Source organism: Drosophila albomicans, chromosome 3 (genome assembly GCF_009650485.2).
Source record: "Drosophila albomicans strain 15112-1751.03 chromosome 3, ASM965048v2, whole genome shotgun sequence".
NCBI lineage: Eukaryota > Metazoa > Arthropoda > Insecta > Diptera > Drosophilidae > Drosophila > Drosophila albomicans.
In genome coordinates, this window is record NC_047629.2 from 28,108,407 (window position 1) to 28,130,313 (window position 21,907).

At 38.6% G+C, this 21,907-nt stretch overlaps 5 protein-coding genes across 5 annotated transcripts; 2 read left to right on the forward strand and 3 right to left on the reverse strand.

The window, feature by feature from the left end:
• Positions 1 to 901: 901 nt before the first annotated feature.
• On the reverse strand, positions 902 to 8,513 carry LOC117570081 (uncharacterized). The gene is made up of 3 exons (XM_034251521.2): positions 8,312 to 8,513; positions 5,903 to 6,076; positions 902 to 2,211 (listed from the first exon to the last, which is right to left on the reverse strand). The coding sequence occupies exons 1-3, from the start codon at positions 8,321 to 8,323 to the stop codon at positions 1,075 to 1,077; spliced, it is 1,323 nt and encodes a 440-aa protein (XP_034107412.1). The 5' UTR covers positions 8,324 to 8,513; the 3' UTR covers positions 902 to 1,074.
• Positions 8,514 to 10,147: 1,634 nt separating this feature from the next.
• Positions 10,148 to 11,052, reverse strand: LOC117570082 (pro-resilin). Its single transcript, XM_034251523.2, has one exon. It carries the CDS (start codon positions 10,980 to 10,982, stop codon positions 10,293 to 10,295), a length of 690 nt encoding a protein of 229 aa, XP_034107414.1. The 5' UTR covers positions 10,983 to 11,052; the 3' UTR covers positions 10,148 to 10,292.
• A 2,476-nt stretch (positions 11,053 to 13,528) lies between these two features.
• On the forward strand, positions 13,529 to 14,119 carry LOC117566514 (histidine-rich glycoprotein-like). Its single transcript, XM_034246055.1, has one exon. It carries the CDS (start codon positions 13,529 to 13,531, stop codon positions 14,117 to 14,119), a length of 591 nt encoding a protein of 196 aa, XP_034101946.1.
• A 1,372-nt stretch (positions 14,120 to 15,491) lies between these two features.
• Positions 15,492 to 16,028, forward strand: LOC117566513 (cuticle protein 8-like). The gene has a single exon (XM_034246053.2). It carries the CDS (start codon positions 15,492 to 15,494, stop codon positions 16,026 to 16,028), a length of 537 nt encoding a protein of 178 aa, XP_034101944.1.
• An 844-nt stretch (positions 16,029 to 16,872) lies between these two features.
• LOC117570083 (histidine-rich glycoprotein-like) lies at positions 16,873 to 17,590 on the reverse strand. The gene has a single exon (XM_034251524.2). The coding sequence runs from the start codon at positions 17,461 to 17,463 to the stop codon at positions 16,873 to 16,875; it is 591 nt and encodes a 196-aa protein (XP_034107415.1). The 5' UTR covers positions 17,464 to 17,590.
• Between the last annotated feature and the right edge of the window lie 4,317 nt (positions 17,591 to 21,907).

Sequence of the window (21,907 nt, forward strand, 5' to 3'; positions counted from 1 at the left end):
CAATTTTGAAAAGTATAACGTGGATGGCATTTGACATACACAAAGCTACAAACTATATCAGCTATATATGTATATAAATTACTTACTTGATCTCGCATCGCATTGAACGCACTTCGAGCGGTTTGCTTGGACTTGTACGCGTAAAAAACCAAGTCAATGCCAAAAGTGGCTCAAGTTGGTCGAGTTGACAAAAAGTACTTTTAATTAGAATACTCGTACTTGGCACGGGTACTCGAACTTGCATTCACACTGTGGCACTCACATTCGCACATTCGTATGCATTCATTTCAGTTACTGCTGCATATCTCTACACAAGTTGCTGTCTATTCAAACTCGTTATGCGAGATTAAGTTAATTGGATTAGCCAGCAGTTAGTTACATTGCGTAGAAGCCATCACCTGCTAATTCGTGGGTAGGTGGCTGTGTAAGACTCTTGGTGAACAGGGGTTGCTGTGGTGGGGGGCAAAGGTGGACAGGTCGGCAGGTGCTCGAGTAGGCAGGGCGCAACTGCAGCAGCTTTTCGCATTCAAATGCTGCCTAATTTGTGTTAATTATGACAAATGTTTATGACACTACGCCACAGACAACTGTGTCCAAAGAGTCTGACGTGAGAATGTCGTGCAGGCAATAAGAACGAGGGTTGAACTAACAATTAAGAGTTCTGATATATGTTATAATACAACTTTGTTGTGAAAGAACAACTATATCACTTTTTGGAAAATTTTACAGAAATTTAACAAGTAAAAATGCTACAGTAGAGTCGGCTTGATTGTGTGATACCTGCTAATCATTCTAATTCATTCATTAATTTTCAATTGCTTTGTACTTTCTTGGCCTTTTCACCAGTAACACTCAAAATTCTTCTAAACTCAGTATATTTTCGTAATAAAAAGGAAATAACTTTACAACTTGTTTCTCTAACAGAACTTGCCGCTTTAGAGAAACGCATTTATTTCGAAACCGTTAACTAAACAATAACAATAAATTACGAATAAATAAAATAAGATTAACAAACGTAAAGGAAACAGTTAACAAAAAATCCCCACAATTTCATTGGCATCCTTTGCGCCGCCTTCACACGCCATCCAGATTTCGATAGCTGGCCGCTGCAAACTGATGACCTCTAGCATACATGGGCAGCATGTGCTGTTTATCCCGCTTCACCATCGACTGCACTAGACTGGCTGAGGCAGAGCCTTGCTCGTCAGAATCGGAGAACTCCTCGTAGTCATCGTCCAGGGGCTCGGGGAAGAGCACAGGACCAGAGCCCTCGGCTGGACGTGGTCGCTCCTTGTAGGCGAGCGTCCTGCCGCGTAACTTCTTTGGCTTGCGCTGGAAGTAGCTAGAGTAATCGGGACGGCTGTAGCTCTTGGTGATGCCCTTGTACTTGTAATGCTTCAGGCCGGGCGTGGTGTGCACGATCTTCTTCTGGTGTATGTGATTAGAGATGGGCTCCGAACTGCCGCCGTGTCGTGGCTTCGAGGGTGAAGGCGAATAGCTTGTGTGCAATCCTTGCTGAGGCACCGATGGCTTGTGCAAATAGTTCTGTGGCAAATCCTTGGGCTTGTAGTGCTCATAGTAGGGATGCTGATGGGGTTGACTTGTGCTATAGTGCGGTCGATACTCTTTGGGCTCGTTGACAATCACAGCCTTCCAATCACTTTCCTGCACACCGAAATTTGGCTGCAGTTTGGGTGAATAATCATCCTCCAGTTTCTGTGCCGCTGCAATCTCCTTGTAGTAATTATTCCTTGCCTGCTGCAGACGATTCCTAATATCCGGATCCATCTCCATGGGCACCTGCTTGATGCGCGCATGTGGCTTGAACTCAATTAAACTTGGTATCTTGGGATGCGAGTGGGTTAGATCCTCGATGGGCTTCTTCAGCGGCTTTATGTCCGAGCTGAGCACAATGTGCTCTTGATCTTTGCTGTAGTGATTGATTTTCGACTGTGATGAATCATCGTTTGGACTACTTTCGCCCTCTGGAGATTCTGTTATCGGATGCGAATTTGCGCCAACAGTTTTGACGATAGCATTGAAACCCTTCTTGGCACTTGCGGTATAGTGCACGGTGCGTATGGATCCATCAGGTTCGAGTATGCTGTAATGACCCTTGACCCCGTCGCCGTCACGTGATTCCCATTGCGATTTAACATCGCCGGTGTGCAGATCCTTGACGCCATAGCTGAATGCGTATTCAGGATGCTCCTGTTAAGGAAAAATAAAAATAAATTAAATTTAAAATTGTAGAATCATTTGATTTATCATATAAATAAGTTTTAAAATAAAACACATTTTTGTTATTTTGAATATTTGTGTATTATTTAAAACTATTAAGTGCAGAAGTTTTGTAAAAAATAAAAAAAATTCCATTTATAATAAAACAAATGTGCTAACGATTTAAATGCTTTTCAATTTTTGTAGAAAATATTGCCGCAATTTGAATTTATTTTCAGAATTATTAGTTATTGAATATCATATTTAGTTATTAATAAGAATTTAAGTGCTTTAAGATTGTGATTTATTATTAAAAAATAAAAATTGAAAGTTTTTGACATAAATATGCTAATTGAATAATCCTTTGATTTATTGCCTTATACATTTTAGTAGTAAATCCATTTCATGTATTAGTTTTCCACAGTGTTTATTGTGCGTGAATGTTTAAAAATGCGTTGACCACACCTAGTGATAGAACAAAATAGCGAGAGAATATAAGCACACGCACACGACAGTTGCAATGGCTGAATTGTTTTTTAGTTTTTGTGACAAAAATAAAAAAGAATAAATGACGTTAAATAAGCGCCGTTTTGAGTTTTTGGTTTTGGTTTTGCTTTTGGCTTGCCACAAATTGTGTCAAGGCAAAAGCGCGCGCTGTGCACAGTTTGAAAGCCACTGGAGTCTGGGTTGGGGTTTCGGCTGGGTGTAGTTCATTTGGGCTAGTCCATGTCTGTGTAACGATCTTTTGATCTCTAGCCGACATCAAGTCAATTGCAATTAAATTATTAATTAGCTAGACATTGATTTGGTCTCTTTAGAAAGCGAATTTAAGTGAATAATGCCATTTAAAGGTTTAGAATCTTTGCAACAAGTGTTCAAAAGATTTACATAAATGCAATTAATTCGAATGTGCTGCGTTGTCATTTGGCAGTGTCTGTAAAATATTTCTTCAGCTATTTTTTAACAACATTTTATTTTATTTTATTTTTGGCACCTCTCGTAAAGCGGAGCATGGGGGCAAATTGCAAAATTATTTCGCATGCTTTTGCGCTGGCTTCAATTAAGCGCAGACGTCCATAAATGGTTACAGTCGTGTCCAGGCGAACAGTCTCTAGTCCCCAGTCTCGACTCTTGCGTCTCGAATCTTGCAGTAGTTTCAGTTGTTGGCTGCCTATCAATTTGCTGTAGCTAGCTGTCGCTGTCCACCGAAAACAAATGATTACATTGCGAGTACGAGTCCGAGTGCGAGTGCGTAACCTGAGCAGCCAAGGCTAGAGCAGAAATCTCCGAGAAATATAGTTTTTAATCAGAGCTACTTTTTTATTTTTGGTGTTGTGCAATTGCATAAGCACACAACACATAACATGTATAGGTATAGTTATTAGAGTGCAAAGCGGAGGCGGCAAGCGGAGCCAATGGTTGACCATTGGCCACCCAGGAGTCGGTTATGAGCTATGGCCACAGTTGGTGGTCGGCTGATTGCCTTATTGGTGAATTGCCGATGCTGATGTCGGTGCTGAGAGTTGGTGGGTGCGTGTGAACTTTGCCTCATAAATTGTGCACGCACATAGAATTTATGATGCACGGGCCAACTGGGCGTATGCGTCCAGTGACAAATGCATGTAAATTGCGCATACGCAGCGTTGGCCGTGCGCGTCAAAGTGACAACAGTGCAGCGGACAGATCGTGGGAGAGAGAGCATATATATACGATTGTATATATATTAAAATATGTATGCATATTTTTGATAACTGTCAGACAGACGGACCGACAGGCTCTTTGTCTCTCGAGCCACGCACCCAGGCGGACAGTTAAGACAGTCGGACAGGTGACAGACAAACAAACAGACAGACAGATAGACAGACAGGGCGACAACTTGTTGCAGCAGCACATGAAAAACATTTTAAAATGTTAAACGCGCCTTGTCATAGCTTTACAGTTACAATGAAAACAATTGTCTCCTTTCGAGGCCTTCCCATTTTTTTTTTTTTTTTTTTTTTGGCGAGTAGGTGCAGCACAAACTGCGAACTGCGTGAGTTTGCCATATATGGCGCCAGTCAGCCAGCTCGATCGCTGCGTTGATCGTCGATTTTGTTGCACGCAAAACGCATTTTCGGCTACCTCCCAAAATGCACACACTTATATAGATAGCTGTAGTGCAACACACAGAAAAAAAAGACAATGGCCCAGACCAGGACAGACCCAACCAGGCCAGTGCAAAGCCAGATCAGTTCATGCCACTTACAAGTTGATTTATGTGGGCGACGATACTCCGAACTCGAATGTTACACACACAACACATAGCACACAAAAAAATGCCTTGTGGGTGGGGGCGATCATAAAAACGCATGAACAACATTCACTTTGGCTTCGCCAGCTTGGCAATGGCGGAAAATGCGTTTGCTGCACTTAATTATTTGTCGGATTAGCGAAAGATTTTGCCACGCGATTCACAAATATGCGAAGGCTGCCCGCATACGAGTATTCGTGCAATGCGTTTTATGGTTACACTTGACTCGCTTTTATGCAATTTTAATAAATTGCTTTGGGTTCTCATTTTTACGTTTTTATTGCACATTTATATTAATCTATTTTTGCGAGTCATTTACTAAATAGTCCCTGTTGGGGTTTTGCATTTATTTAGTGAACTACATATTTTTACTTTTTTTGTTTTAATATTTTTAGAAGCTATATAAAACACCTTTCAATGTTTTTTATGTTTGCTAAATATATATATTTAATTTATATGTTTTTGTTTAAGAATTGCATTAGTGATATTTGATCACTCAAAAATAAATATTTTTTTGATTTTTGGGTAAGCTTATGAATGACATTTAGTGATCTTTGACAAAAGTGGTCTAAAGTGAAAAAGGTTTATTAAATTTTTTATTTTGAGTAAGAATGAATCGTATAGCTTTTGATTAGCACTTTAATTAGAGTTAAGGATGATTTTGGAACTATTTTATATAATTCATTGAAAAAAAAAAATTCAAAAAATAAATCTTAGCTGTTTACTTACTTATTTTTTTTATTTCTTTATTATTTTTTTTATTTTTTTTTTTATTTTAATATGTGACGCACGCGAAAAAATCTGTCAACGAAATATCCATATTTTATAACTTTTTTCTTGACACTGACAATTACATACAACTTTGTTTTAAATTTAATTGCCTTTATAAAAATATTATATATGTATATACATAGATTATATTTAATTTTTAATTGTTCTTCTTTTTTAATTGAAATCTTATTTATTAAAATATTGTATATATTATATATTTCATTTTTTTTTAGTTTTTTTCTATTAAATTGTGTTGCAATGTGCGCAAGAAAATCTTTCAAATTATATTTATAGCTAGTAAAAGCATATTTAGCCAAATTTTTCAAATGTATTTACAATAACTTGTTCAGTAGAAAATTAAGCCAAGCTTTGAGTTGAATGATCTTTCTTGTCTTAAATTGCATAAGCAGCTTAACAGTATTTTTGTCAGGTAATATTTCAATTTCCGCCCATTGTGCGTGACTCGGCAGTTTGCACTTCGACGGCCTTATAAAGACACCATTAGGTGCTCAAGCATTCTGTGGTGTGAGATGTGGAGTGTGGAGTGTGTGGACTCTGGTGTGTTGAGAGTGTGCTGCGTGTGTAGAGTGTGTGTGGGGTGAGAGTGTAATGGGTACTTACATATTCTGGTGCATATTCCATCATTTCATCATCGTCGGCAACGACGACAGGTGCGGCTGAGACGCGTCCACTAGCGACGGGGCGTGTCCAGAGGCTGGCAGCAAGGAGTGCGGTGAACAACATGTGGCATGATCGTCTGTGGCGGGTTGAAGGCGGCTGTTTTGGTCTCGTTATCTAAGGCATTTAACAGAAATATGAATGTGCGGTTTTTATCAGTGGAGCGCTTAATAAATGCAACGATAAAACAAGTTGACCAACAGCCAACGAACAGTTAATAAATTGGCTACAAAATTATTACGCGAGCATGGGCCAATTAATTGGCCAAAAAGCTAAACAGGCAAGCGACGCGTGTTTAGATGCATTGGCACATTTCTCAGTGCCCAAATTGCCGAATACGAATTGTAGACCAAATGGCTGTCGAATTGCCAGCCAGCCATGCCGGCCATGTCATACAGCGTTGTGACAGTTGTCAAATGGTAATGGTAATACGCATACGCCCCGTTACCGTCTCTTCGCCCCGCTACCCTGCTTGGAAAATTAAGCCCCACCAGACGCACATTTGTATGTACGATGTGACAGCAATGGCTGCTGCTTGGAGATTGATGGTTTTGCTTAAGACCAGTAGCTTCGATATGGAAACGGGTCTGGCAGGATGGTCGTAAACTCAACGTGACGCGCCACAACGCGACGCGACGCCACTCGACATACAATTCAATTTCAATTGCTAACTGCCAACTGCCAACTCTTAACTGCCAATTGCTGATCGCTGCTTGCTGCTGGCTGCTTGCAACTGGCCACTTGCAACCTGCAACTTGTCGTTGATTTTATTTTTGGGCGACCAGCCAATAAATTGCAACATTTTTGGGCATTTTCTTTCATTGCAGCAGCTTCGATTGGCATGTGTCATTTTCGCCCAGGCAGCATTTGGGTTTCGGTTTTGGGTTTGGGTTACAGTTACAGTTTCTCATGATGAAACAGCAAAAGAAAAACCTGGCTAATTAGCACAGTTGTGCCTGCCCCAAAGCACCAAAACAAATACACAAAAAAAACTTACACACACATTCGCTTATTCATTTGAGGAATACTTAGTCGGGCAATAGCGCAAGCAAATCAGCAGCTTTCGAGATTGATTTGTTAAGACACGTCTGGTATTTGACAAGAATGTGGAATCGTGTTGTGAACAAATTTGATTCTGGTTTTCATAATCTGGTTTTACTTCATTCATTCCATTCATTCATCGCCCGTTTTCCTTGTTAATAATATTGTATATTGCCTCAAATGTACAAATTTTTCTATGTCTAGTGAATTGTAAACATCTATCTTAATTGCAAATTGTAAAAAAACATCAGACTGGAGCACAGCTGACAGTAATAAATTGATTGTTTGCTGCCTGTCGAGTTTTGTCAAATTCATTTGCCCATAAATCCTTGCAGATATATATCAGATACTGTTATTTCGGAATTTCCTTAAGCTAAGCTAATTAAAAATCTCAAATGAATTTTTGTAGGTTGTAGTATTTTAGCTTTGGTAAGGCAGTATAAATGTGGTATGTGCTAATCTATTTTTATTTTTATACCCGCTATTCATAAGGTAGAAGGTATTTATTATTCGTGAGACTTTAGTTGCGATGGGATAAATTATAAAAATGATTTAAGAAGGTGTATTTTGTGCTTTATAATATATTTCGAATACTATATCTATATAGCAAAAATGGCCTACGGTATATAAAATAAAAATTTTATTTCTCACATCTAAAATTTCATTAATTTAATTTAATTCGCTCTCTATATAGTGTTATAATATTTTTGTAAATATAAATATAAAAATATAAAAGCATCGAAGATCGGTAGCTCATAAAATTGAGTTTTAATATGATTTGGTTTTCTTTTAAGTTATCGAAGACTGAGAAAATAAAATGCATAAGTAAATCCTTACTTTCTTCACGACTGTCTTTGTTTATTTATTAATTGCGAATACTTTTTTAAATGTTCGAAATTAAGTTACTTAAAAACAAACTCTTATTTAAAGTTATAATTTTCTTCATTTTCAATGTTCGCTTTCTCTTCCTCATCAAAGCTTAATCTTTTATTTAATTGACAAAATTATTCAAGGAGAAAGAAGCTTTTCACATCATTGCATTTTTGCACATTAATTATTCATGGTAAATGTGAAGCAAATAAATAAATAATAAATTAAATTTTCTCGAAATTCATAAGGAAGTCTCATGTTGAAAGTGAAAAATCGCATTAATTTTCTGAATATTGTAGATTTGCATGCGTTTTTCTTTGATTTCTGCACTACTTTCACTTTGTGGGTGAAAGTTTCGACTCCAAACACTTTCGCTCTCATTTAAGCCGAAAATAAGTTTAGCCAGATTTTTGCAGATATATGTTTTTGCTTTGCACTTACATAGAAACGCATTGCTATGTGCAATGTTATGAATATTTATTAATAACAAAATTGTTGCACTCGGATTGCTGTTCACGTCACACAGATCACAAACTGGCGATTTAAATCGCACGGAAAACGCGTCGAAATCGCTCACTGCTCGTCGTTGTTGTCGTCGTTGTTGGTGCTGCGATGTTTGCTGGTTCAATGTCAAGGACAAAAACGTAATTAAAGCGTTTGCGCGACATTGCCAAAGTATTTATAGCCAACAGAGACCAGCTGCAAAACGAAGACGCGAAGACGACCGGCTCTGCGCATGGTCAAAGCGATTTCCCGGCGACAAGATTTTCCGGCCCGACTGGTTCCACAATTGTTGTTGTTGCTGCCGTTTGTTGTCAATGTTGCTCTTGGCGCTGTTGCTGTTGTCAGGTGGCGATCAGATGCGACTGCAACGATGAGCCGATGTGGGCAGCAGCCGCAGCAGCAGCATAAGCTTCAGAGCGAACGCTTCCGAAGCTCAGTCTAATTGACAATTATACGAAACTCCAACTCTGTCTGTAACTGTGGCTCAACCAAACTTGTTTCGCTATCACCACCAGGCGGCTGCTTGGCTTCCCCACTGCATAGCTAGCCAATTCCCCATCTGGCAGCTCTTCAACTCCAATTTGGCTGTCTCCACTTTTGGTTTCAGCTGCAACAAGTAAAAGTCGTCGTCGCCGACGCGCTTCAATTGCAACCGCTGACTGGACATTATAAAATTGATATCAGGCAGGAATACGTTTGGACTTAACATAAATTCAAAGCGATTGACTTTGCCATTTGCCAGCAAATTATCGTAAATCCCAACCATGGGAAACAGCATTCACCAAATCTATGTTAAGCCCAGCTGCAGAGCGCATTGAAGCGTTTAAGTCGCAAAATTGATTAGACACATGGAAGTTAAGTTTAAAGCTGTTTTAAGTGTTTTAGTTTCGTATGCGTTGATTACCAATTAAAATTCTTAGCTCATAATGCAGAAATAAAAGACCGGTACCCGAAAAATATCTGTTGAAATCGAATGCGAAACTTAGAAGTTTAAAGTTTAAAATACTTTATTAAATTAAAATATCTATCCAAACTAATAAGCTTATCAAGACTGATTCGTATTTCTGGTGTAGACTTTAAGAAGCTTTAAGTCAAATTTTGTTTAATAAAATAAACTAAGAGACTTCATACACTATCAACAAAAAATAATAATCTTCGACAGCTGCAGAAAATCCGTGATACGACTTTCCTCTTAATCTATTTAACTATGCGATATCCACTATATTTTATTATGCTTGTTATTCATTAACAATTTAAAGCTTAAGAGTATTTAAGTCAAATTGCGTAGCCTAAAATAAACTTAGAGATTTCCAATTTAATCATACGAATTACAATCTTTAACAGCAACAGAAAATGTATCCAGCGAATAGTTCATTGACCGTATGTTGAGTTAGCTTAATATTGAACATAATTTTCATAAGAATTTAAGGAATAATTTTCCAGGAAGTTTAAAAAAAAGGATAAGTAGTAAACGACTAAGATCTCATAAGAATAATCACTGAATTTGCTTACCAATATGCTAGTATACTTTACTTCTAACAAAAGCTGAATAAGAAAGTCAGTGAACTGTTAAGTGAATGATTTATTCATAACAAACCAAATAATAACTCCAGGCACACTAAGAACATCTTTTAAAATAAGTAGACATCACTAAATCTACTGCACTCTTCATACTTGAGAATTTATGGTTTGTTTACGACTTACTCCGCAATTAAAATAATAATAAATTGCAACCCATTTGCCTTAAATAAGAAATAACCATTGTTTTCAGATTCGGTTTGTCTCATATGTATTTCATTTAAAATTACTATTAAAAATACTGGTTGAAGCTCTTTTGGTGTTTTGGGTTACGTATGCAGATGCTATATAAGTAAGGTCAGATCAGGTTCTATGCACATTTCTTTATTTGTCGGCGTGTTTAATGCAGTTGCTTGACACTCACATAGCTGCTGGCATGTCCATGACCATGTCCATAATCACCACTATAGCCACCATCGTGTCCGTAGTTGTAGCCAGCGCCATAGAGATCACCATGTCCGTAGCTCTTGTATACCTGAGGATGATGGGCATGTCCCAGTTTCTTAACCACCGCATTGAAGCCATTGTGATCATCGGCTGTGTACTCCACGACACGAGTCGTGCCATCGGCCTCCTTTAGAGAGTAGCTGCCATGGACTTTGTCGCCATCCCGTGACTCCCACTGGCTCTTCTGATCGCCGGTGTGCGCATCCTTGACTCCATAATCGAAGTGATATTTGGGATAATGGCTTGCCTCGTATTTGTCATAGCCATGGCCATAGCTGGCATAGCCCAGTCCATCGTATCCATAGCCTCCGTAGCCTCCATAGCCCAGATCGATGCTGCCATGTCCATGTCCATGTCCTCCGTAGCTCTTGTGTGCTGGCTCCTCGTGCTTGACCAGCGAACTGTAGCTGGTCGCTGGGGCATGCGGCGCCGCCAGACCCAAACTGACCAGGCCAAGCACCAAAACTCCACAGAACGGCTGCATTTTCGGTTTGGCAAATTGATTGGTTAACGTTGTGATGATGTCTGTTGGTTCTTGCTCGATCCGCTGGCCGTTTTTATAGCTGTAGTTACCTCGGCACATCGGGCGGTCTCTGGCCCAGAGCCAACATCACCACCACCACCACTAGCAGAGCCATTCACCTGCCTTCGATTTGCTAATTAGTTATTTATAATTGTGCTTTACTTTTACACTCTTGAGCTGCATAGAAAATCTAATAAATTATTGTTAACACCAACACCAACACCAATTAACAATTCAACTGTTGAAAATCAAATTGGAGGGCGTTTGACTGCGGATTGCGTTAGTGTTATGATTATGATATTTTAAGAAAAGAATGTTTGTTGTGCTCGGTTACTCTGATTGAAAGCGAATCTTATAAAGAGTTTCTCTTACGGATTTCCGCGTCTCTTTTTGAACCTAAAGTTCTTACGTTAACTCTACTTAAACTACACTATTAACTAAGCAAATTATATAAAAATATTAAAAATAATAATATTTATAAGATGTATTTCTTTAATTTTAATGTAATTTATATTATCTACATTATTTAAATCTCAGCTGAATTCAGTATTCTCTTTAGCCCAATTTCACAGAATTCCTTTGTAGCTATCGCTTTCAGCGACTGCTGGCAACAAATTCCAACACAGTAAAGGCAACAAGCTGCTTCCATAAATGGCAATAATTAAAATGATTTGGACATACCCTGCAAAGTGACGTTGGCAGATTGCAAGATTGAAATTCTCCACAAATTCCAGAGCAAATGTTTGTCATTGATATGGCAAGCGTTTGACTCTTTAAGGGACACTTAAACGCGCTCATGGAAATAAAGAGAAATTAAGCAATTTAATCAAATAGGGAGGATACAGTCAAGTGCGCTCGATTGTGATATCCGATAGTAATTTTGAATAAAAGCAAAATAGTGCGGTGTTAATTTTAAAATATATTAAATTATTATAACGTAAAAATTCTAAAACTATACCAAAGGCTATATTTGGTATATTGATATAGTATATATTCAAAATATAACAGAGTGCAAAACATACCAGATTGTAAGCTAAAACCCGATTGTAGTAGGTGTTGTTTTCCATACAAAACTATTTCTTCAATAACTTCTAAAATTTTTATCTGATCGCAACCAAATTCTCGAAAATAACAAAACTATAATTATTATTGTCTGAACCAAAGTTCGCTCTAGCTTCACACAATTATGTTATTAGTTTTTTGTCGATTTGCAGGGGCAGAAGTGGGCATGGCTCTATATCTAGGCTTTCATACGGACAGACAAACAGAAGGACATGTCTAAATCATCTCGACTGTTGACGCTGTTCAAAAATATATATACTTTATAGGGTCGAAGATGCCTTTCTCTGCCTGTTACTTACTTTTCCTGTGGGCACAAAGTTATACTACCCCTCTACCCTATGAGTAGCGAGTATAAAAACTCTAGAAGAACATAAACCATTTACACTTAGCGAATATTAAGGTATCATATGTATGGAAACTTTTACTATATTTTCTTCTTATTATCAATAATATCGACTAAGTTTACTTTGTGATTAATTGAATTATAATTCTATTCTTACTTTTTTTTTGTATGAAAGAAAGATAAAAATATCCTGTTCTTCATTGTAAATATTTGTTCATTATGTGACTAAATTGTGTAAAATATCATTACTAGCAATTCATTAATCATCAGCATTTTCACAAAACTCTAATTATAAGTCTAAAGACTGTTAAAAAAGAAGAATGGTCTTAAATTAGTTAGAACCGTATTGTCTCAGACGGCCTTCATTCCCGGTAACGAGCCTATTCTTGAACACTCCCCGTAACGAGATCAAGTAAAGAGATGATAATAACCAATTAATCATTAATCATATTCGAGAGTCAGAGCAAAAAAATGCCGATTAATTTGCACCGCTAATAGAAAACATTAACAAGACATTTAGTGTAGCACCAATTCGGAAGCAGTCGGCTCAGAGACTCCCCACAGTGATTAAATGGCCAAATCGATTGGGCCCCCTTCTTCGGCAAATGCGTCTCAAGGTCATTTAGCTGTGGGCTTTGGCTTTGGCTAACTGGGCGCAAAAACGCTTGAGGTTTGGCTTGCTGCTTTGCTTTGCTTCGCTTGGCTTGAAAATGCAGCCAGGCGCGGTGTTTGGCTTTTTTGGTCAATTTGAAAGCGGGCCACACTTGTTGATTGATTTCTAGCAGCCACAACAACAAATAACAACAGCAACAGCAATAATAACAAGTGCGACTAGTCAAATTACAACAATAACGATTGTTCAAGCGTTGCCGTGGTCTGTTAACGCCCCATTTATTGGTTGCCTTTGTTTATGTTACTTTTTGTTGCTTTACAGCCACTTTTAATTGGGCAATGATCATCAGGCAATAAGACAACTGCATACGAATGTGGAAATGGAAAATTTGCACAAATATTTCAAACATTTTTGTGCTTTACTTTTTCTAGCCTATTTAACCTCCAGAAAACTAATTAATTCATATTTCATTTTTGGGCTAGAATGTTCAACTATAAAAAGCCAAGGGAACCAACGTTTGGCATCGCAGTCTCATTTGCGTTTTGAGCCAAGCAACATCAAAGTACAATTCTCATTCTCTAATCCATCATGGCCTATAAGTTTACTCTAGTTTGCTGTGCCCTGCTCGGAGCTTCGGCTGCTAGCTATATTCCTCATTCTGACTACCAACATGGTCATAGTCATGGCCATGGTCATGAGGTTGGCTACAGCATTCATACCCATCATGAGGCTCCCAAGAAGTGGCACAGCCAGGAGCACGATCATTGGGCACCAGCTCCACAACAGCATTACCATGTGCCTGCTGCTCCAGTGCATCACTGGGCCCCAGCACCACAGCACCACCATGTGGCCGAGGAGCCCCATCACCACCCCAAATACCAGTTCGACTATGGCGTCAAGGATACCAAGACTGGCGACATCAAGAACCAGTGGGAGACTCGTGATGGCGACAAGGTCAAGGGTGGCTACACCATGAAGGAGGCTGATGGACGCACTCGTGTCGTTGAATACACTGCCGATGACCACAATGGCTTCAACGCAGTCGTCAAGCACATCGGACATGCCCACCACGAAGAGCACAAGTCTTACGATCATGGGTACCACGGACATGGACATGGATACGGTCATGCCACCAGCTATGTGGATGTCAAGCAGGATACAGGCAGCAAATGGTGGTAGAGCGAAGGATTCTGAGATACTAAAATGATAAATGTTGTAAATACCCTGTGTAGACAAATACTCACTAGATATTTAAATAAAAACTAGCAAAATGCATTTAAAATGCGATAAAAACTAATTTTGAAAATGCGTTTACTTGTTCTTATACAATAATATTACACTTAAACAATGGAGGAGTTAATTTAGAAGTTATTGGAGGGAAATAACTTGAAGTAAATGATTGACTATCTATAATATTATTGATCTATCTATACCCGCTACCCATAGGGTAGAAGGTATTATAACTTTGTGTCGGCAGGAAATGTATGTAACAGGTAGAAGGAGGCATCTCCGACCCTATAAAGTATATATATTTTCTTGATCAGCGTCAACAGCCGAGACGATCTAGCCATGTCCGTCTGTCCGTCTGTCCGTATGAACACCTAGATCTCAGAGACTATAAGAGATAAAGCAATAATTTTTTTTCGACAGTATTTGTTATGTTTGCACGCAGATCAAGTTTGTTTCAAATTTTTGTCACGCCCACTTCCGCCCCCGCAAATCAAAAAATCGAATAACAAGCGTAATTTTAAAGCTAGAGTTTTTTGGTATAGATAATAATTGCTATAGTAGTTATGATTCCTGAAAATTTGGTTGCGATCAGATAAAAATTGTCGAAGTTATTAAAGAAATACTTTTGTATGGGCAAAAACGCCTACTTAGTAGGGCTCTTAGTTGCTTTGGCTGACAATCTGCTATATTGAGCCGTCCATGGTATATTTTGAATGCGGTACTATACCGATATACCACATATACCATTTGGTATATTTTTGTATATTTGCAGTATATTCGGTATATTTTGAGAATAATACCGCAAAATATATTGCTTTTAATCAAATTGGGTAGCGGGTATATCACAGTCGAGTACACTCGACTGTAGCTTTCTTACTTGTTTTTTTACTGATATGTTTTTTACCTTAAATTCTATGAAACAATTTTAATTTATGAGCATTAATTGATATATTTATTAAATTATTTTTAAGACGATCGAGTTGAAGGTCCCAGAAGTCAGTAGTTTCTTTTCGTCTAAATAGACGAATAATAAATAAATACTAATATGTTAAAATAAAAAATATTTTTAATCCAAGTATTTCAGTGCGTTATCTTCATTTTTTTATTCTTCTTTATTTTATACATAAATACAGTTCAACATATTGTTTTTGTTCACTTTTACCAGCCCAATTAACCTTCAGAAAACTTATTAGCTCATGCTTCGATTTTAACTAGAAGGGTCAGCTATAAAAAAGCAACGGACCGTAAGTTTAGCATCGCAGTTCCATTTGCGTTTTTATCACAGCAACATCTAACTACAATCTACATCCTTTAATCAATAATGGCATACAAGTTCACCCTCTTTTGCTGTGCCCTGCTCGGAGCTTCGGCTGCCAGCTATATTCCTCATTTTGACTATCAACATGGTCATGGTCACGAGGTTGGCTACAGCACTCACACCCATCACGAGGCACCCAAGAAGTGGCACAGCCAGGAGCACGATCATTGGGCACCAGCCCCACAACAGCATTACCATGTGCCTGCTGCTCCAGTGCATCACTGGGCCCCAGCACCACAGCACCACCATGTGGCCGAGGAGCCCCATCACCACCCCAAATACCAGTTCGACTATGGCGTCAAGGATACTAAGACTGGCGACATCAAGAACCAGTGGGAGACTCGTGATGGCGACAAGGTCAAGGGTGGCTACACCATGAAGGAGGCTGATGGATGCACTCGTGTCGTTGAATACACTGCCGATGACCACAATGGCTTCAATGCTGTCGTCAAGCACATCGGACATGCCCACCACGAAGAGCACGGTCATGCCACCAGCTATGTGGATGTCAAGCAGGATACAGGCAGCAAATGGTGGTAGAGCGAAGGATTCTGAGATACTAAAATGATAAATGTTGTAAATACCCTGTGCAGACAAATACTCACTAGATATTTAAATAAAAACTAGCAAAATGCATTTAAAATGCCATAAAAACTAATTTTGAAAATGCGTTTACTTATTCTTATACAATAATTTTACACTTAAACAATGGAGGAGTTAATTTAAAAGTTATTGGAGGGAAATAACTTGAAGCAAATTATTATCTATCTATTATTTAATATTATATATTTTTTTTAATAATTTGCAAATTAGGTTCATAATTAAAAAAAAAAAAAAACAAATCAAAACTTTGAACAGGTAATAAATTTTTTATTTCGAGAGAAATTATTTTTATTACTGATATTATAAGTAAAAATACTTAATATTCAACGAAATAATTTAAATTCATCATAATTAATTCCAATTTTTATTGAACTATTTTAATCACAAGTATTTGCATGCGTTATCCTCATCTTTTTCGAAAATTCTTGTCTTTTTTTACATAAAATAATTTATAGCATTTTAGCATTTGACATACTAAAATAGTAATAAATATAAAGTCTAAGAAAAAATTATATATAGTATAATATATACTTATAAATGTAACTTTGCTTTCTTATTAGTTCATGCTAACTTTTTTAAATAATCTATTTTGAATACACCAAATATAATATATTGCAGTTATTATTCTTATTATCAACTATCATTTAAATATCTTAAGTATTTAATAAAAGAGTTGTGAAAATTTGATTTTGATCGCATTTTATGCAATTTGCTATTTTTTATTTAAATATATTAAGAGTAGTTGTCGACAAACATTATTTATAGTACAATTGTCAGCATTTTACCACCATTTGCTGCCCGTATCCTGCTTGACATCCACATAGCTGGTGGCATGACCGTATCCATGTCCATGTCCGTGGTAGCCATGATCGTAAGACTTGTGCTCTTCGTGGTGGGCATGTCCGATGTGCTTGACGACTGCGTTGAAGCCATTGTGGTCATCGGCAGTGTATTCAACGACACGAGTGCGTCCATCAGCCTCCTTCATGGTATAGCCACCCTTGACCTTGTCGCCATCACGAGTCTCCCACTGGTTCTTGATGTCGCCAGTCTTGGTATCCTTGACGCCATAGTCGAACTGGTATTTGGGGTGGTGATGGGGCTCCTCGGCCACATGGTGGTGCTGTGGTGCTGGGGCCCAGTGATGCACTGGAGCAGCAGGCACATGGTAATGCTGTTGTGGGGCTGGTGCCCAATGATCGTGCTCCTGGCTGTGCCACTTCTTGGGTGCCTCGTGATGGGTGTGAGTGCTGTAGCCAACCTCGTGACCATGGCCATGACCATGACCATGTTGATAGTCAGAATGAGGAATATAGCTGGCAGCCGAAGCTCCGAGCAGGGCGCAGCAAACTAGGGTAAACTTGTAGGCCATTATTGATTAAAGGATTTCGATTGTAGATGTTGCTGTGATAAAAACGCAAATGGAACTGCGATGCTAAACTTACGGTTCGTTGCTTTTTTATAGCTGACCCTTCTAGTTAAAATCGAAGCATGAGCTAATAAGTTTTCTGAAGGTTAATTGGGCTGGTAAAAGTAAACTATAACAATAAGTTGAACTGTATTGAACTTTGTGGGAGACTTTTATAATTTAATACCAACTTATCGTTTAAGTGCTATGTGATAATATAATATTTGTTGGAAGCTGCTACCGATGTTGATTATATATTTTATCCTTGGTCCTTACTTCTTCCGCCTTTGTCAGCGCTCCTTACTTATAAGTAACGCTTATGAAAACGTTTGTTTTGAAGCTTGACTTTCGCATCCTTAGCGGCTATTATTTTTATTTATAGGATAGTTTCCTTTTCATCATCACTTACAATTTAATTAGTCAATGCCTATTCAATTGCATACTTTCGGGAGCTCTGTTAAAGTTAGAGAGCTACTGGTAAAACACTTGCTCTGCAACGAAGCAGTTGAAGAGAAACTGCTTGCACAACATTTCAACTGCTTGGAAACAGCGCACATCTTTTTAATTGAACTGCTTGCTTAGTTAATTTGAATTTAAAGCGCTACTTTTCATTCAGTTTATTATTTGCTTACAGCGTTAATTCACTTATGTTTTAAATATATTAAAATATTTAACTTTTAAGTGTAGCCAAATTAAAATATCTATCTATCTCAGAAATTCTGCACATCTACAAATTATTCTTTTACTTGATAAAAACTATTCAAATGAAGCAAAAATGCGCTTAGACCACAGGCTCATATAGATTCATCAATTAAACATTAATTTATGCTCTGTTGCAAACTTTTGCGGTCACATAAATCTACCAGGGTTGCCAGACCACAAGACGGGGATTGTCTTGAAGCTGGCAGCTGGTCAGAATGATTGAAGCGCCGAATTGGAATAAGCTCTTAAGTCCCGAATAAATCGGGCTATGTAAATTATGCGATGCATTTATTGCTTACACAAATTCCCTGTCGTGATAAGCGACGAGCTCTTGGGACAATTGCGTTTAAAATCTGAAAGACGAGACCTGGGAAAAGCGTGTACATAAAATACTTGAATATATATTTTGTTTCTCTGATATGCTCATGTGTGGAAAGGAGAAAATAAAAACTTTGCTTCGGGATCATAATTTGCCGTCGTACTTACGCACACTGTATCCTCTTTGCCGATTTATATGGTTTCATTAAAAATGCAAATGAGCAGTGGAAATTGCGGCCGCTGGAATGAAAAAAAAGTATTGAGCAAGGTGAAAGAGCTCAGGTGAGTTCGAAAAACAAACGCAGAGCAGCCAGACGAGCAGAAATGTTGGACCCATCTCGTCATCCGTGAAATTTATACAAAGAGTTCGCCATTGCTTTTGGTGAGTTTACTTGGATACCCTTTGATTGGGGTATTACAGACGAGTAGACTTTCGTTTAACAATAAGAATCGAACGAATTATTCTTAAATAGTTAACTTAAAGACAATATTATAAAATTTTGAAATATATTTAAAAAGTTAAAGATATGTATTCTGTAGGCATATTTTCTTATCATTATTGATTTGTTTAGAAAAATATATTATAAATAATGTTCAATGTTTTATGTTCATATATTTTATATCCAAAATAACAGCGAGAGCATAGTTCATCGCCGCAATTCACTGTTATGCTGACTTTCTTGCCAAAGGCGAGTTCAGATCAAAAGAGATACAGAAGTCGAATTAAATCGCCGACTCCGAAATGAATGAAAGCAGCAAGCGACGGAATAAATGAATGAAACGAAACGAAACGAAATGTAATGAAAACGAAGGCGATGTGCACGTTGAAAAGTGCAACGCGTGGAAAAACTGTTGCCCTCTTTGGAGCTGCCTTTTGCCTTCTGTTATGGCAAATATAAAAAAGAAATGGAAAAAAGGGAAAAGTACGCAGCAGCAGTAGCAGCATCAGCGGCCAAACGGAAAGTTTTGCCTGATTTCGGCGCCGCTCAAAGTATAATAATGTGCTGCCGCCGACAACGACAACGACAACTGCAACGGCAGCGACAACGCCAGTTGCCTACCGAAAAAGTGGGCGTGGTCATGGGTTATGTAGCATGCGGCTTGTGCCGCTTCAAGTGCACACTTTCTCATGGCTTAGCACTTTGCAGCATAGCTCGTTGCCTTTTGTAGTGGACGGCGGTGTGGACTGTAAGAAGAAGGGGGGCGGGGGCGTTGATGGTTGGCCGGCTTATGCAACAAATAATTTAATTTTATGCTGCATACAAAAAGGCTCCACTGGCTCCAAGCGAATGAACAGACGAACCAAACGAAACGAAACGAACCAGCGAAGAACGAGTAATGTGGAACGACAACGGAAATGCCACTTTACGGCCTGTTTGACGGAGAAGTGGACGTTAAGTTGTGAATATGATGATGTAGATGGCTGATGATGATTATTATGATTGTGATGACGATGACGATGACGACGGCGGCTTAAGCAACAAGCACAACTGAAATATTGCGCATACGCCGCCTGGGACAGCGGAAAATCGCTGGCAATGAGGTCGAGCTGTAAAAGTGGGCTAAATGTCGCATCAACTGAAGAGAAGTCAACTAGAGACGAAGGACATAGAAGAGGGGTGTGTGTGTGTGTGTGAAGAGGATATGACTCGACGAGTGCCATAAAAACGAAGGCTTAGACATAAAAATAAATTGCAGCAATCGAGTTGAGCGAATTATGCAATAATAAACTTAGACATAACATATGCATATACATGTTTCCACATGAGTCCCTAATAAGGTTATTAAACTTTTATACACAATATTTGATCACATGTCGTTCATATGCAGCGTTTAATTTGAGTTGGTCTAGGATTTGATGACTCCAACACATGTTTGCTCTTTAAATAATAAAATGAACTTGGTGATTAAATATCATATTATTTATTTTTTAGCTTAAAGCAGGCTGACTTGAGTTAGGTCGAGTATTTGTGACCCTCAGCTGTCCACCGGCCTCACAAATGCTTGTAACAATTGTAGATTCCCAGTTGTGTGTGGCACCAGTCGTGGCTCGTTTTACGGCAGTTCCTCAATTCCCATTAGCAATGTTTATGTTGCCTTCCTTTGGCAGTAATAACAACAGATGTTTACCCACAATTAAAGCACTTAAATGACCACAAAGCGTCACAGTTGACGATGATGACGACGTGGACGACCTTCGAGCGAATCTCAGACTACACTACATAAATATATATAATTTGGGTTAATTGCGCAAAATAATCATAATTTTTTCTCACAGCCTGGCCGCAAAGGCCGCAGGCAAACACTAACAACATTCAACAACAGCAGCAGCAACCTAATTCCTTTGATGGGCGGCATTTTGGTTTCACAATTTTGACCTGCTTTTGTTATCATCAAATGTGTTGGCCAGCCAGCACACACATGTGTGTGTGCGCAAAGTTTTCGCCGCTGTCGACACATTAAATGAAATTTAATTCCTGCTGGCATCATAAGCAGAGTCAGTCCTTCGCCTGGTCTGGCCATGGCAACGACAGCAGCTGGACAGGCTTAACAAGCAGGCGAGGAGGCTGGAGCCAAAGTGAAACCGCCGAAAAACAAACTCTACCCGTTGTCGTTGGCAGAAGGCTTTCTTGCCACAAGTTGTATATGCGTTCAACCCCCCTTCAACCTTCCCGCCTGCTCTTCGCTTCGGCCTTGTACGTGTTGTGCTACTATTTAAATGTTATTTACCGCTGTTCCCAAAAATTCGACTGCTCTGTAGGCGTGTCTCGGTCTCATAAAGTGTCGCACAGTTGTTGCCAAATTTGTGGTCTCAACGGTTATCTTTTGTTTAAAGCCACAGTTGATGCTGGCCAAAAATTGCCATGAAAAATTTCACGCTCATCTGGCTAAATGGTTTTATAGCTTCTGATATTTGCTCATTTGTTTAGGGCTCCGCTCCCTGAAAATGCGTTGATTTCATTGCCATGTTGATGTTGTTGCTGTTGTTGTAATTTATGAGCGGTCAGTTTTTGGCCCAGCATTTGCCCCCGTGTACGCTTCGTTAGGCCTTTGGACACCCAAAATTCATAAACCAACCCGAAAACCAATCATATCAACTTTGTGTAGTCTACTTCTCGGCCTCCCTTTCAATTTCAGCTGTCTGAAATGCTATCGTTGGCTACATTTCTGTGATTCGCCTTTTTCTCTTACTTTCTCCCACTTATTTTTTTTTGGGCATTCGGATTTGTATGTCTTAATCATATTTTATGTTTTATATTTTGCGCTTCACGAATTTGATGGGTAAGTAGCCGAAAAGCACAATTTACCATTTCTTTTCTTATTCTCAATTTTTTGCAAACATTGTCAGTCTAGTGAGAGGGAAAACTTCGGCCTAGGCACATAATTT